The sequence below is a fragment of the Phocoena phocoena genome, chromosome 19 (assembly GCF_963924675.1).
Source record: "Phocoena phocoena chromosome 19, mPhoPho1.1, whole genome shotgun sequence".
Taxonomy (NCBI): Eukaryota; Metazoa; Chordata; class Mammalia; order Artiodactyla; family Phocoenidae; genus Phocoena; species Phocoena phocoena.
In genome coordinates this window covers 7,596,735-7,611,971 of record NC_089237.1, presented here as the reverse complement: position 1 = coordinate 7,611,971, position 15,237 = coordinate 7,596,735, and the positions used below count along the sequence as shown (strand labels likewise).

At 47.0% G+C, this 15,237-nt stretch overlaps 1 protein-coding gene across 1 annotated transcript in view; it reads left to right on the top strand.

Annotated features, from left to right (window-relative positions):
- Nucleotides 1-13,055, top strand: part of SRP68 (signal recognition particle 68) — a 29,023-nt gene extending 15,968 nt beyond the window's left edge. Inside the window, exons 9-16 of the mRNA XM_065896500.1 lie at nt 1,267-1,365; nt 4,215-4,279; nt 7,883-8,039; nt 8,923-9,017; nt 9,970-10,099; nt 11,784-11,859; nt 12,318-12,370; nt 12,828-13,055. Coding sequence (XP_065752572.1) covers nt 1,267-1,365; nt 4,215-4,279; nt 7,883-8,039; nt 8,923-9,017; nt 9,970-10,099; nt 11,784-11,859; nt 12,318-12,370; nt 12,828-13,055 — 903 coding nt within the window. The remainder of the gene's footprint in view (nt 1-1,266; nt 1,366-4,214; nt 4,280-7,882; nt 8,040-8,922; nt 9,018-9,969; nt 10,100-11,783; nt 11,860-12,317; nt 12,371-12,827) is intronic.
- The last annotated feature ends 2,182 nt before the right edge of the window (nt 13,056-15,237 follow it).

The window sequence follows — 15,237 nt, the reverse complement described above, 5'->3', positions numbered from 1 at the left end:
TGCAGCTAACGATGACCACAGTGACAGTGCAGGTACCTCATTATCGCAGAAAGTTCTAGAGGACGGCACTGCTCTAGGCTTCAGTGAGTTAATGGTGGCCGTGTTTGCCTTTCTAAGTGTGTAGAATAGCTGTGCCCCTGATTTGTTCCTAAGTTACTGAACAACAGGAAAGTCAAGTAACTTATAAATAGAAAAGTATGTTCGATTTATGTTGGGTAATTTACAAGGAAGTTTTCTCCCACGCTGGAAACTAGGAAAAACATAAGCGTTCTTAAGAGAAGAAAAGGTTTTTCTTTAAGCCACTCCCAGCCATCTCGTAAAGGAGTGGGTGGTACCAGGTTTTCTTTGGGGCTTGCTTGGAGGTCAGTTGAGTGTCAAGAGATCAGACTGGATGATAGTTTCTGTGGAAAGTCAAACATAATCATGAGAATGTTGATGTTCTAATGTCAGAGTGCGTCTGCAAGTAACACAAGTTCATTTGCTTTTTGTTCATTCCCACCTGCTCAGTCAGATTCTTTAGAATGATAATGTGGTTTGGCAGGTATTCAGTTAATGAATCACTTTTTGCCTTATCCCAGCCGGCTGGCAGAGGGTTGACACCCTATGCTTTGTCAACCTCATCTGCCCTAAAAATGTTCTCAGCATAGCTGTATGGAATATCTGAGGGCAGAATTTCTGTGATGAGGAGAACCTCATATGGCATTTAGGAGCAATATGTTTCTGATTGGGTATTGATTAGTAATGCTACTCACCTGCTTGGACTTAAAAGAAATCCAGTACGTGCAAGTCCATTGGGTTACATTTGCAAGGAAAAGAAGCTTCTGCTGTGCTGAGCCTCAGTATGAGGTAGCAGTGCCCCAAATCTAGTCCATAAGGCCCCTCTAGGGAAGCCAGGTGCAGGTCGGGAGCAGAGGTAGAAGAGTTGGAGGAGAATAGTAGAAAGTTCTATGATAGAGGAAACATTAAAGCATCTGTTGCCTGACAGTTTAGATCAGTTATACAGATACTTTTTCAGTATGTTCACTTTATATTTTTATATATATATATTTCTCATTTCCATACAAATAAAGACTAAAGCCATAAGAAAAATCATATATAATAGAGAATATTAACAGTTGAAATGATCTCCGATTCAGGCCATTTTTTGGTTGATGTGTGTATTTGTGTTTAATGGGAGGAATCAAAGCGATGTTATGCCCTCCTCCCATCAGCGTGCTATGTCTTACTCAAAAGAAAATCTTTTTACTGCCTTCTGCCTTTGTTTAGGCTGAAAGTGAAGAAACCAAGGAGCGTCTGTTTGAATCCATGCTCAGTGAGTGTCGGGACGCCATCCAGGCCGTTCGGGAAGAGCTCAAGCCAGATCAGGTAGGACTCTCGGCTGAGCCATGGGCTCTTGTTCTGGGCTGAGGTCCTCTTCAGTCTGTGTGTTGCATTCTCAGTGCATTGACTCTTAGCCACTGTTGTATTTAGGTGTGGTGATTGGCTAATGAACAACAGAAGCCTCTTCTGGGGTCCATCAGGTTGAGAAATTCTTTTGTCTATCCTGTTTCTCCTAATGGTTTCACGTATTACCTGTTAAAGCTTTGATCTCAAATTCATATCTCCAGGTGGATTTCTCCAGTGCTCCCTTTCTCTAATAATATCACTGTGATTCATTCAGCCATCTAGGCTGAAAACCTCAGAGCCATTTCTGTCTCTTTATTCCCTGTCACTAAAAACCCTGTTTATTCTCCCTTTGTAATTTCTCTCACTTCTTGTCCATTCCACCTGTTTCTAATAAGCCCTTTATATTATGCCTGGACTACCACAAAAGTCTCCTGATTGCTTTTCCTATCTTGGTTTCAGTTTGGTTTTCCAGACCTTTTTGCCAGAAGAACAGACTGAATCTCTCCAGATCCTGTTTCACTGCCTACTTGTGAAAAAAGCCCAGTGGTTCTCTGAGGTCTAGAGCAGTGGTCGCCAAACTTCTATGATCATGCACCCCATACGTAAAATTGAGCATTTATCTCTGATAACGTTTATTTATAACTTACATACCTTATTATTCAACTGATTTGTGATATAGAAAATGTATTAAAATAAAGTTTTTAGAATTGAGATAGATATAAATAGAAGTTCTAGTTTTCTTCTTATACCCATACCCTGAGGGTTGTGTGCACCCTACTTTAGATACCACAGTGTCTAGCAAATACAGTTCAAACTCCTTGAGCTGGTATATGAGCCTCTGCTGGGTGTTTCTAGCCTGTTTGCAGTGTTGTACTTGGCTACTTCCCTCTGAGTCTTCTGCCTTAGGCTCTTGTACTCACTGTCTTATTATGCCTGTCCCACTGCAGTGCATTCCTTACACTGTTGTCCTTTCCCCCCTCCTCACACCTGGCTTCTTCCACTACCCTCTTCACCTGTCCAAACGCTGGCTGTCTTTCAAGGTGTGGCTCATAGCTCACTGTCTCTGAGAAGCCTGCCTACACCATCCTCGCCCACATTTCTCCATTTTCCGAATATCTCTGATACTTGCAGCTATAATTTTTGTTTGATAGTTAATCAAGCATTGCCTTTTTAAAATGAATTAATTAATTTAATTTTGGCCGCATTGGGTCTTCGTTGCTGCACACGGGCTTTCTCTAGTTGCGGCGATCGGGGGCTACTCTTTGTTGCAGTGCGCGAGCTTCTCATTGCAGTGGCTTCTCTTGTTGCGGAGCACGGGCTCTAGGCATGTGGGCTTCAGTAGTTGTGGCACATGGGCTCAGAAGTTGTGGCTCGTGGGCTCTAGAGCACGGGCTCAGAAGTTGTGGTGCATGGGCTTAGTTGCTCCACGGCATGTGCAATCTTCCCAGACCAGGACTCAAACCTGTGTCCCCTCCATTGGCAGGCGGATTCTTAACCACTGTGCCACCAGGGAAGTCCCAGTCAAGCACAGCCTTTTAACATTTTGTGTATTGTTTTATATTTACCTTCTCGTTATATTTTTCTTAAGATTATAAGCATATTAAAAGTAACTATATATTTCTTTAATCATCTGCCGTAGTACCTTCTGTATGAAATATTCAATAAATGTATGTTGGGCTGTAGTCGCGTGTTTCCTCCTCCAATAAGCAGGCTTTATATATTATACTTCCCTTGATTGATTTAGCAGGTACATACAGAGCCCCAGCCTCTATCATTCACTTTGAATTCACAGCAGCTGAATTCAGCAGACACCTCACAGAATGTAATGAATATGGTGATAGCAAGGTGTTCCTGTTGCTGCTGTAACATTACCACAGACTTTGTGGCTAAAAACAACACAAGTATATTATCTTACAGTCCTGGAGGATGGAAGTCTACAATGAGTTTGTAGGGCTGCATTCCTTTTGGAAGCTCTAGGAGAGCATCCATTTCCAGCATTCCAGAGAGTGCATTTTCCTGCATTTCTTGCCTGTTGTCCCTTCCTCCATCTTCAAAGCCAGCAGCATAGCATCTTCTCTCCTGTCTGTCCTTGCTTCAGTCCCAGTATCTTCTCTATATTGTTGACCCTACTGCCTCCCTCTTATAAGGAGTCTCTGTTTGTGTTGGCCCCCCCTTAATCTTTAATTAAGAGATTCTTAACTTCATCACATCTGTAAGGTCTCTTGCCATGTAAGGTAACATCTTCACAGGTTCCTCTTAGGATGTGAACATCTTTAGAGGCCATTATTCAGGCAGCCACAAAGGCAAGAGCTAACAGCACAAGGCATAGAACTTGGGTCTAAGACACAGGTCTTAAAATGGAACCGAGGACCATGGACTGTCTGCCTTAATGCTTTGGGTCTGAACACTGGACGCAGTGGACAGGAAGCCTTACTGGCCATTACTCTGAATCCTCTTATTCAAGTCTGGTTTTTAGATGCCAGTGGCAACTGAGTGACCCTGTCATTCTAGAATATATGCAGTAGATCTCTGATATTTGAGGACCCTTAACTTACTAGAGTCTGTGCCTATATTCCAGGGCACTTGGGGGAACCACACCATTAAATGAGGTGGTCAACCTAGAGGGGTGGGATAGAGAGGGTGGGAGGGAGGGAGATGCAAGAGGGAGGACATATGGGGATATATGTGTATGTACAGCTGATTCACTTTGTAATACAGCAGAAACTAACACACCATTGTAAAACAGTTATACTCCAATACTCCAATAAAGATGTTAAGAAAAAAAAAATGGATCAGCTATTTTATCTTTACCTTTTCACTTTCTGCAGAAACAGAGAGATTATATCCTTGAAGGGGAATCGGGGAAGGTATCTAATCTTCAGTACCTGCACAGGTAAGGGTTGTGATGGTTTTACTTTTTAACATTGTATGATGTATCTTTGGAACAAAAGAGTATATATATTGTTTATGTACATTATAATGTATTGATACATACTAAAATCTGAATGCATCTATTCACATTTTATCATATGAGTTTTGAATGTGTATATTATTCTAATATACATATAATTTAAAATTTTTATACAGTGTAAGAACTAGAATACAGCCAATTATTTTGAAGCTCCTTGTGGCCCCACCCTTGCTGATTCCTCCCGCTCTTCTGGAGCTAACCACTGTCCTTCCCGTGCCAAGCTCCTAGAGTGACTCTCCGCTGTGTTCTGAATGTTTTACATTGTCCCTTTTATATTTGAGTTCAATTTCAACTCAAGTTTAATTCCATCTGGAGTTTATTTTTGAGTGAGGTAAGGATCTATTTCACCTTTTTCCATGAGGATAATGGATTATTCCAGTGTATGATTTATTGGCTGTTCTGTCCTGTCCCCACTGATCTGCAGGAATACACTCCATTTTCTCCTTGCGTGCTCTTTTTTTCTGGACTCTCTTCTGCTCCGCTGATTTATTTGTGTGTACTAGCACCAGCACCGTGATTTACTGTAACTTTATCATAAGTCTTGGTATCTGGTCGAGCAAGTTTTCCCCACTAGGTTTCTCCTCAGGCATATCTTGACTGTTTTTCTCCCTTTTCTCTTTCATATGCATTTTTAAATCACCTTGTCAAGTTTAAATTTTTTAAGAGGTAGATCATTTTGTTTCACAGAAGAAAGGAGGAAGAGTGACATTTTTCGAACTTCCTGGGGAGAAATAAAATTACACTTCTCCTCAGATTCTCTTTCCATGTGACCTGGAAATTTTAATTTCTTAGTCACTGCTTATAACTTTTTAGTGAACCTGGCTGTATTTTCAGTCATTCGCGTGCCCCCCGCCCCTCTTTTATAAAAAAAGCAAAACCATAAAAACTCCTCTGCCTGCCTTAATCTCCATTCTTAGGGGATTTGGTGTTATGTGAATGCCACATTGACTGCTAGATGGCCCGGGTGCACAGAATATCAGCCAGAACGGCCCTTAGCCGTCTTCTGCTTCAACAACCTAAGGAGAAAGATGAGGCTCCAGGAGGTTAGGGGACATGTTGGTAGTTAACCATAACAAGGCAGAGGCAGTTGATCAACTTCCTAACCTTGAAAAACCCAGAGAGCTTCAGCAGGGCTCAGGAAACTTTCAAATTGTGAAGCCCCTTGCCCTTGGATCCATTCTCCCACCTGCACATGTGGCTAGTATCAGGATCATAATCAGTTAGGATCGGAAGCCAGCTTTGGGGTAAATTGAAGTCGAGAATCGGGTAGCTCTTGTATTTTAATAAAGATGTATCTGGACTCCTATACTACTCTGAATAATAGTTACTTTGAGAGTTTGATTTTTCTACAGAGCTTTAGAAAAAAACATCTCATGACCTTTCTTCCCATTTCTCAGAAGCATCCACTTTTGGGAATTCCCTGATGGTCCAGTGGTTAAGACTCCGAGCTTCCACTGCAGGGGACGTGGGTTCGATCCTTGGTCGGGGAACTAAGATCCCACAATCTATGCAATGTGGCAAAAAAAAAAAAAAAAAAGCAGCAGCCACTTTAATTCTTTTTTTTTTTTTTTTTCTAATATTTATTTGGTTGCGCTGGGTTCTGATTTCGGCAGGCGGGCTCCTTAGTTGTGGCATGCGGACTCTTAGTTGCAGCAAGCCTGTGGGATCTAGTTCCCTGACCAGGAATTGAACCCATCCCCCCTGCATGGGGAGCATAGAGTCTTACTCACTGTGCCACCAAGGAAGTCCCTACTTTTAATTCTTTTAACAAATTCTTTTGCTATTTACCTCCATGTCTCTAAATGACATGCGTTATGTTGCTACTTGTTGATTTTTGGCTTTCAGCATTTCTTACCACTTTCCCCTACAGCCCTCTCTCACCGATTCTACTCCCACTCTTCACCCTGACCCCTCTTGACCTCCCATCTGACTCCTACACAGGCTTCCTCATTTCCAATGCCATTAGGTTAATTAATTAATTATTTTGCCGCACCGCACAGCATGTGGGATTCTAGTTCCCCGACCAGGGATCAAATCCGTGCTCCCTGCAGTGGAAGTGCAGAGTCCTAACCACTGGACCATCAGGGAAGTCCCGATTTTAATTTCTAAGAGCTCATTTGTGTTCTTTGAATATTATTTTAAAACAGTGTCTCATTCTAACTTCACAACCACAAAGTCTTCACTTGTCTTTCTGAAATTATTAATAATAGTTGTCTAAAGTTTTCTTCTCCCTACAAAGTTTGGTTCTTCCAAGTTGCTTTTTTTTCCCTTCTCAGTCTTGGCCCCTCCTATCTTAGTAGAGATTTTCCTTAAGTGTCTGGTGATCCTTGTTCATCCACTCCTATTAATGACTGTGTCTTGTCTGTTGGGAGCTCTTGCATGGAGCTCCTCAGCTGTGGTTTCACTGTAGGCACTCTGGGTCTGCGCTTTCACTGAGGACCCTGACTCCAGAATCTTGAAGGGTTTTTTTTCTTGGGCTGGTCAGATCCTCAGAATATATCAGGCTGTTCTTATTCTGGAAGCCAAGTAGGAGAAGAAAGCTAGGAGGTCAGCCCTCAGAACTTGACAGTCTCTTAACCCCCCTGGTTCATTGTGGAGCCCCTGACCTCAGCTGTGCCTGTACCTGTGCCCAGGCCTCTTTTATATCCTCCCTCTCCCAGGATGCCTCCAGCCTCTGCCACAGTAAGATGGGGATCTAGAGGCCTAAACACTTCTTAAGTAGACTTAAATAGTTACCATGTTTTTAATCGCCAAATATTAAAGGACTTTCCAGATGGTACAGTTAAAATAAGCAGGCATCACACATAGTCTCTGGTATATACACACATTTAATATGCATAGCCCTCCAAAGAGACTGTCCCTCAGTATTTTCTGAGAAGAGGAGGTCATCAGCGGAGCAGGAGCAGCTGCTGTGCATGTGTGCTGTCCTTGTAGTGTGGGCCAGGCGGGTAACCGCTCCTTGTTCCAGGAACTAGCTTGCCATCCATTAGTCATCTTAAGGACCAGCAGTGTCCTCTGAAATTAGTAGCTCTCTGGCTCTTTAATAAAGATACAGAGAGGGGCTTCCCTGGTGGCGCAGTGGTTGAGAGTCCGCCTGCCGATGCAGGGGACACGGGTTCGTGCCCTGGTCCGGGAAGATCCCACATGCTGCAGAGCGGCTGGGCCCGTGAGCCATGGCCGCTGAGCCTGCGCGTCCAGAGCCTGTGCTCCGCAACGGGAGAGGCCGCAACAGTGCGAGGCCCGCGTACCACAAAAATTAAAAAAAAATAAAGATACGGAGGATATAATTCAAGCTAAAATCAGATTTTGTCATAAGATTTCATTACTGGTCCCCTGCAGTTAGCCACTGAACAGCAGCCAGAATTGAAGGCCCTTGGAATTTGAGGCCCAGGCCTGACAGCCCCGCGAGATGACACCCCCTCAGCCCCATAATCCCCTAGGGCAGTCCCAGCTTGTGGTCCAGTGCTCTTCTCAGAACATCAGCTTCCCTCGTCATAACCTGAGCTGACATGTGGTCCATTCCAGCTACCTGACTTACATCAAGCTGTCCACAGCAATCAAGCGGAACGAGAACATGGCTAAAGGCCTGCAGAAGGCGGTGCTGCAGCAGCAGCCGGAGGACGACAGCAAGCGCTCCCCCCGGCCCCAGGACCTGATCCGGCTCTATGACATCATTCTTCAGGTGACCCTGGAGGGCTGGGAGTGCAAGAGCCTGTCCCGTGTTCGTGTTGGACACAAATGACTGAGCTTTGCATGGCGAAAGGGCTGTGACAGCCAGGAACTGTTAGTGTCTCGATAAAAGACAGAGGTCTTGGGCTTCCCTGGTGGCGCAGTGGTTGAGAGTCCGCCTGCCGATGCAGGGGACACAGGTTCGTGCCCCGGTCCGGGAACATCCCACATGCTACAGAGCGGCTGGGCCCGTGAGCCATAGCTGCTGAGCCTGCGCGTCCGGAGCCTGTGCTCCGCAACGGGAGAGGCCACGACAGTGAGAGGCCCGCGTACCGCAAAGAAAAAAAAAAGAGAGGTCTTGTTTTCATGCCATTTCAGCCATCCATGAGCCCAATATTCAGACGTGTTTGTGTGTAAACACTTGTAAACCACAGGTATTCACTGAGCATTTCCCCTGTGCAGGGTGGTCTCCCGCATGCTGTGGAGCATCCTGGGACCTGAGGCCACTCTGCCTCGGCCACTGGGAGCTCAGCAGTGAGTAAGGTTGTGAGACCCCTGCACATCTGCACTTATTCGTGTAGATGCCACAGTAGTGGGCTGTCTGAAATGAGAGTTCAGAGCCGGAGAAATCCCCTCTAGCTGAGAGGGTCCAAGAAGTCTCTGAAGGAGGTGGAGTGTGACTGGGAGAGAAAGGACACGTGGGCTTTCAGTGTCAGAGAGGAGGGTGGAGGTGACACCAGATGTGGCTGCTGCTGAGTCACGCGTCACAGACTTTTTCCCGTTACTTGAAGCCTAGACTCTTTCGTTTTGCCCATGTCTATTCTCACAAGTCTTCTGTCAGACGATCAGTGCGAGGTCTCCTCTTCATGAGTTGTCTTGTTGCATCTGTTGTGCAGAATCTGGTGGAATTGCTCCAGCTTCCTGGCTTAGAGGAGGACAGAGCCTTCCAGAAAGAGATAGGCCTTAAAACTCTGGTCTACAAGGCTTACAGGTAAGTTCCTGTGGGACAGACAGGGCTCTCCTCTACCATCCCGTGGTTCTAGAAGCCTTGGGAGTATGTCCCTGGAAGGTTGGGTATGTGATCAGAGAGCAGTTAGCCCAGCGTGTTCAAGGGAAGTTTCAGATTGTGGCTGGGAGTTTCCAGTGCAGTTTTGCTCTTTGGAAAGGTTGGGGGAGCTGGAAAGCACATACATTACCTGTCTTCTCCCTTCCCTTTCCTCCCTCCTCCCAGTGGAAAAGGGATAAGTGTTGGAAAAAGCGTTAATTAGCAGAACCAGAGCAGCTGATTCAGGGTAACTGAACTGAGTTGGGAGAAAGCTCAGTGTCTCAGTTTCTTACATGCACCGTGCTATTTGTAACTTGGGAGTGGACTGTGTAGCAACATCGGGTCTAGACAGAATGGCTCAGTAGAGCTCTGAGTGCTTTTGCCCTTCCTTTTCTGGCCCGCATGCCCCTGTGCTTTCTGGCTCCTGTCAAAGGCCAGCAGCGCTCAGGCTCTGTTGATCCCAGCAGAGTAATTTCTGTTAGGGAGAGGTTTGTTTCTTTGGATTTGGTTTTTGAAAGACATGAGCAGAGGTGAATGCTTGCGACCTAGATGTGTGGGCAGTTGTGGGTGAGATTTATATCTGGGCAGCATCCCACCTTCCTGCCTGTCTCCAGCTTCCTCCCTGTGCCTTTTGGGAATTACCTCTTTTTTGCAGAGTCAACAGTAAGTAAAAGACAGTGGGTCAGCTTTGGACCTACCCTTGTCGGCTCCAATTTCGGGGACAAGTCTGCTGGTTAGGCTGGCAAACTGGAACAGTGAGAACGGTGGGATCTCCCATCCCAGGCAGTGAGCCTGAGGTTAAGAAACTTTACAATTTATTTAGCCTAAACAGCAAGGAAAGCCTTGATCTTGGGTGATTTTTGCTTAAGAACCCTGTGGCTCTTTCCTTCCCCATCAGGTGTTTCTTCATCGCTCAGTCCTATGTGCTGGTGAAGAAGTGGAGCGAAGCCCTTGTCCTGTACGACAGGGTCCTGAAGTACGCAGATGAGGTGAATTCTGATGCCGGAGCCTTCAAGAACAGCCTAAAGGTGAGCTGTTGTTCTCTCCTGTTTTCCAAGCCCTGAGCACTTCTGCTGTGAGGCTGCCACGCCTTCCCAGACTGGTCCTGCCTGGTCAGCCATGGCATGTGGTACATCCCTGAGTGCCCAGGAGCTGCGGAGTGCAGCTCCTGGCAGCATTCCAGGCCCGGAGAGGACTCGGGTACTAAGAGGGACAGCCTTCCTCTGGTTAAAACAACCCTGAAGTACTATTCTCAGGCTCGGCTACATGTTGGAATTGCCTGGGAAGATTTTTAAAAGGTGGATGTCCAGATTCCACCCTCAGAGATATTGGTTCTAATGGGTGTGGGATCTGTTATGAGCATTGGGGTCTTTTAAGCCCCTCAGTTGTTCTAATGTGTAGCCAAGTTGAAAACCACTGGTGAAGCCTTTCCACACAATGTGTGCCTGGACCAGCAGGAGCAGCATTTGGGAGTTTGCTAGAAATGCAGGTTCTCAGTCCCCACCCCAGGCCTGCTGAGTCAAAAGCGCATTTTGGCAAGACCCCCAGGTGACTTGGGTAAGACCCGCAGGTGACTTGGGTGTACATCAAAGCTTACATGCTGATGTGGTTTGATGTAGTGATTGTTGAATGGCAGCTAGCTTTTTAAGCTTGTGGACTGCTGTGAGGTTATAGATTCTTAAAGCACTGGTCCAAGGAATCCATGTATATTTTATAAGTAGAGACTGTTTAGAAAAGCGGGCTAGGGTCACTCTTCCTAACATTGTCACAGCCAGTGTGAGAGGGGCTGCTGGTGGGGCACTCGTTTCTGCTTGGAACAGCCCTGGGCTCGGGGGTGGAGGAGAACTCTGGTTTCTGCCTTGGGAGAGCTTGTGGTTTTGCTGCAGCCATGGGACTTGCATAGTACCCACCTATGAATACAGAAGAAGATAGAGGGCGAGGGCAGAGAAATTGGAAGGAGTACGTGGGAGGCGGCTGTGGGCAGAGGGTGGGCTGGTGAGTGTAGCAGTGTCATCTGGTAGGGTGTCGTTGGAATGTGGAAACAAACCAGTGCGGACGGCTTATCTCCGGAGAGAAGTAAGAGGCATTTTACAAAAGCCCATCTGACCTAATGTGACGGCTGGTTTCAGGGGAAAGCGTTAGGGAACAGAGGCGTAGGGGATTCAGCAGTATCCAGACCTAGTCAGATCTTTCCCAATTTGCCGAGTAAGAGGCTGAGGCAAGAGAATTGCCCTTGTAGAAGGGGTCAGTGGGCAGGGGCTTAGGCCCTGGAACCAGCCGTCCTAGTTCTGAAGCCCTGCCCTGCTGCCACTGGGAATGTGACTGGACACGTTCTTTGGCCCCTCTGTGCTTTAGTCTTCTCATCTGTAAAATGCAAGTACAAACGATCTCAGGATTATCGCGAAGATGAACTGAACAGTTATGTGAACTACTTAGAGCAATGCCTGGCACATAGTGCATTTAGTATATGATTAATTTATTAATATTATCCTTGTTGTCATTATTATTTCCAGGCAGTATTACTTAAGCCATGGCTTAAGTAATACTTTGAAACAGGCTAGTTTTTGTGTGTTGTTTCTTTTAATAGGGAGACCATTTTAAAAAGTCTAAAATTCATGAAAATACCAGTGGGGTCACTTAGCTCAGGTTAGTGTGGTGCGCTTCTCTGGCCTGACTCCAGCTCACGAGTCCCCGTTTTCCACATTGTTACAGGACCTGCCTGACGTGCAACAGCTCATCACGCAAGTGAGGTCGGAAAAGTGCTCTCTGCAGGCGGCCGCGATCCTGGGTGAGCCACCTGCCTGTTCTCTGCGGCCTGTCTTCTCAGACTCCCCTTCACTGCTGCTCCTCTTCTCTCCCACCCCCTATGCCACTGTTTTAAGATTGAAAGGGGCTGTTTGGGTTAATCTGTAAGTAGTTTTTCCTGCCATTCCTTCCGCCCCGTTGAGGCGTCAGGTTATGTGGAAGAATTTAGAGGAACGCTGTTGTACTGTCCGTCCTGCCTATCCGTGTCTCTTGCATTCAGTGGTGCTCGCTTCGCTGGGCCGACCACATTGGTTCTGGGGTTAGTTGTCTGTTATCTGCGCTGCTTCTCTCTGAGTTTGGACTCAGGAGGGAGAGGGCTAACTCCCCACAGATCCGCTACTTTTGCTCTTAGGATTTAGAACCCAGACGTGTGATAGGTGTCATTCGTGACTATAGTGTGTTATAAGTCCCTGTTCTTACTGAATCCTGTGAAACTTTCAGATACAAATGATTCCCACCAAACAGAGACCTCTTTTCAAGTCAAGGACAATAAGGTGAGTCTGGGCTGTGGCTTTTGAGGAATAAAAAGGATTCATAACTTATTAGGAATGTGTACTCATTTGTAGAACGAGGACCCTAAATCTCTAAGCGAGCACCCTACTTCCCTCCCTTCTTTTACTCAGGACCTGAAAGCTGCCTATGTGAGATTTGTCAGGTGTCATCTAGATGGTCCCAAATGGAGTTAGGAACCTGCTGTGTGCCCTGGCTACGAGCTCTAACTCGGACATCGGACAGGCTTATACCTCAGTCCCAGCCCACCTCTCCCAACCTCTCTAGATTTCAGTGACTCTCAGTTATAAAACGAGGACATGATAGCCCCTCATGGGAGGTTTGTGGGGATCGAGTGAGATAGCACATATGAGCTCTGAACTGGGTGCTCGGCCCATAGTGAATGTTCCACCAGTGGGCTGTGATTAACATCTGGGTTCCTGCTTTTGGTTTGACTTCCAGCCCCTGGTCGAACGGTTTGAGACATTCTGCCTGGACCCTTCCCTCGTCACCAAGCAAGCCAACCTCGTGCACTTCCCACCGGGATTCCAGCCCATCCCATGCAAGCCTTTGTTCTTTGACCTGGCCCTCAACCACGTGGCTTTCCCACCTCTTGAGGACAAGTTGGAGCAGAAGACCAAGAGTGGCTTCACTGGATATATCAAGGGCATCTTTGGATTCAGGAGCTAACCAGGCTTTTCCTTGGGGGCAGGGGGAGATTCTGACTCTTAATCTGTATTGTGAGAAAACCCCAGTAGCTTCCATGATATTAAATCCAGGTCTGCATTGGCCCAGGGCAGAAGTTCAACATCCTCAACCCTGCATTCCTATGTCTTGTGTGTTTGTACACTTCCATTCTTAACCAGGGTGCTAGAAGGGCACTCTGTTGTCTTCTGATAAATATGTGTGGGGTCCTGTGTCTGTCCCCTGCAGGAGGGGCCCCTGCCATCTGGTCTCATGTGAGCCTTTGGTCAGTAATGTGGTCGTGGGGGTCCACACCAGGCACAGATTGGGGCTGGGAATGTTCTGTCGTGTTTCTTCAGTGCCATGGATTTGAAATGAACTCATTCTTGCTGTGAGCATCCAGAATCCCTTGAAGAGTTTGTCCGTGACTAGGAAGCATTGGCAACCTTATTCCCCTTCACCTCCCAGTGAAAGTTAAGAAGTTTCAGAACAAGCAAAGAGCTCTATTTTTAGAAGAAATATGTTACGCTCAGAAATAATGAAAACAAATCTTATATTAAAAGGCGAAGATGCTGGATACTGTGCCCGTTCTTTGCACATCCTCATTCACGTCTGGGCCCAGCTCTCTCCTCGGGAACCTTGTTGCGAGATCCTGTCGTCATGTGGATCCTGACTTCCTGGCAGCGTGGGTGTGTCTGATGCCTGATAAGAGCGATAGAGGCACTGTTTCTAAGGAGTTCTCAACCTGCAATTTTTAGATGCCATTGTATTTTCATCACTTCCCTTCCTTACCCTTTATTTTTTCTTCGTCACTCATTTTTATTTCTATTATAGTATCAATAATAGGAGTCACAAAAGTAATGTCAGAAAGCAAGGAATAAAAGTGACTTAAACGTGAGATGCATGAAACCCTCTGTGGGCTCAGAGGTGCCTCTGTTTTCCCAGTGAGCTGCAGAGGAAATCGCCGGAAGTTAGGAGAGGGTGGTGGGAAGACAGATCAGATGTGTCTCTTAGACTTGAGCGTTGGCAGGGGCTTTCAAGATGCTCAGAGATAAGAACTCTTCTCCCCCCAGCATTTGACTTGGGTCAGAGAGTCTCAGGAAGCTGATCTTTTTTTATTTTAATTGAAAGTTTTATCATTTCATCATCTGTGCCGTACAATTTAGGGGTATCTTTCTTTTCCTCTCTCCCTACCTCCTTCTGAGGGTACAGCACAGATGATCTTAGGTTGAGGTCCTGGATTTTGGTCCTGAAGGCCCAGTCAGTGTTCCTAATGGGCTGGGGGAGCGCCGGGGCCCTTCGTTCTCTTCCTCACCCTCGTCCCGCTCTCCAGTGCGCTTGGCAGCACCGGGGCTGTGGTCCAAGGTTCTTCATCTCCCTCGCCTCATTCTCACGCTGACCTGGGCTGCAGCCACAGCTGGGACGTCCTCCAGCGTCAGGAAGCCAGTCTGCTTGTGCCAGTGTCTGTGGCACTGTAGGGGTGTGGCCGGGGCTGGAGAAGCTCCGTCTGTCCTCATCTGGGAAGATGTCCCTTTGTCTTGCTCACAGTAAGTCCTTCCAGCCCTTCCTACTCTCTTTAGAGTGCCGGCATACGGGGTCGGGGGGAGCCAGAATCCCGAGTCGATCATTTTGACTGAAGATTTTCTAAGCTTTCTCTTTCTCGTGAAAAAGAAACACACCAGAAGTTCCCCTCCACCTGGTGTCCCTGCTGGCTGCTCTGAGTAGCAGTGACTGTCGTCAGCCAGTGAGGCCGTGACAAGACGTGATTAGTATCAAAACGCATATTTACCTAAGAAGAAAGACCTGGCAGGGCCGAGGTCTCACTTAGCTCGCACGTCTCTTCACCTGGAATCCCCAGTCGTTGAACAGGCTATGTTGTGGGGGACAGGACGCCGGAAGCAGGACCCCATCCTGTCCTCAGGCCTGGGAAGCGGCTATTGCAGCTCATGGGAACGGGTTCAGAGTCAGGCCCAGGGAGCAGCACTTTTCGCTGGATGGGTTCGCAGAGGCCACCCGGCGCTTCCTTCCTGGGGAGCGGAGGGCGGGGAGGTCTGCCGGCGTGAGGAGGGGTTGTGAACAGTCAGTCGCTTTGCTTTGGGTGGGTCCTGCTGTTTTGGCTCTCGTCCCTCCCACAGGATGGGATGTGGCGTGGTCAGCAGGATTTGACCCTGGAAGAGTCTTCTGTCTC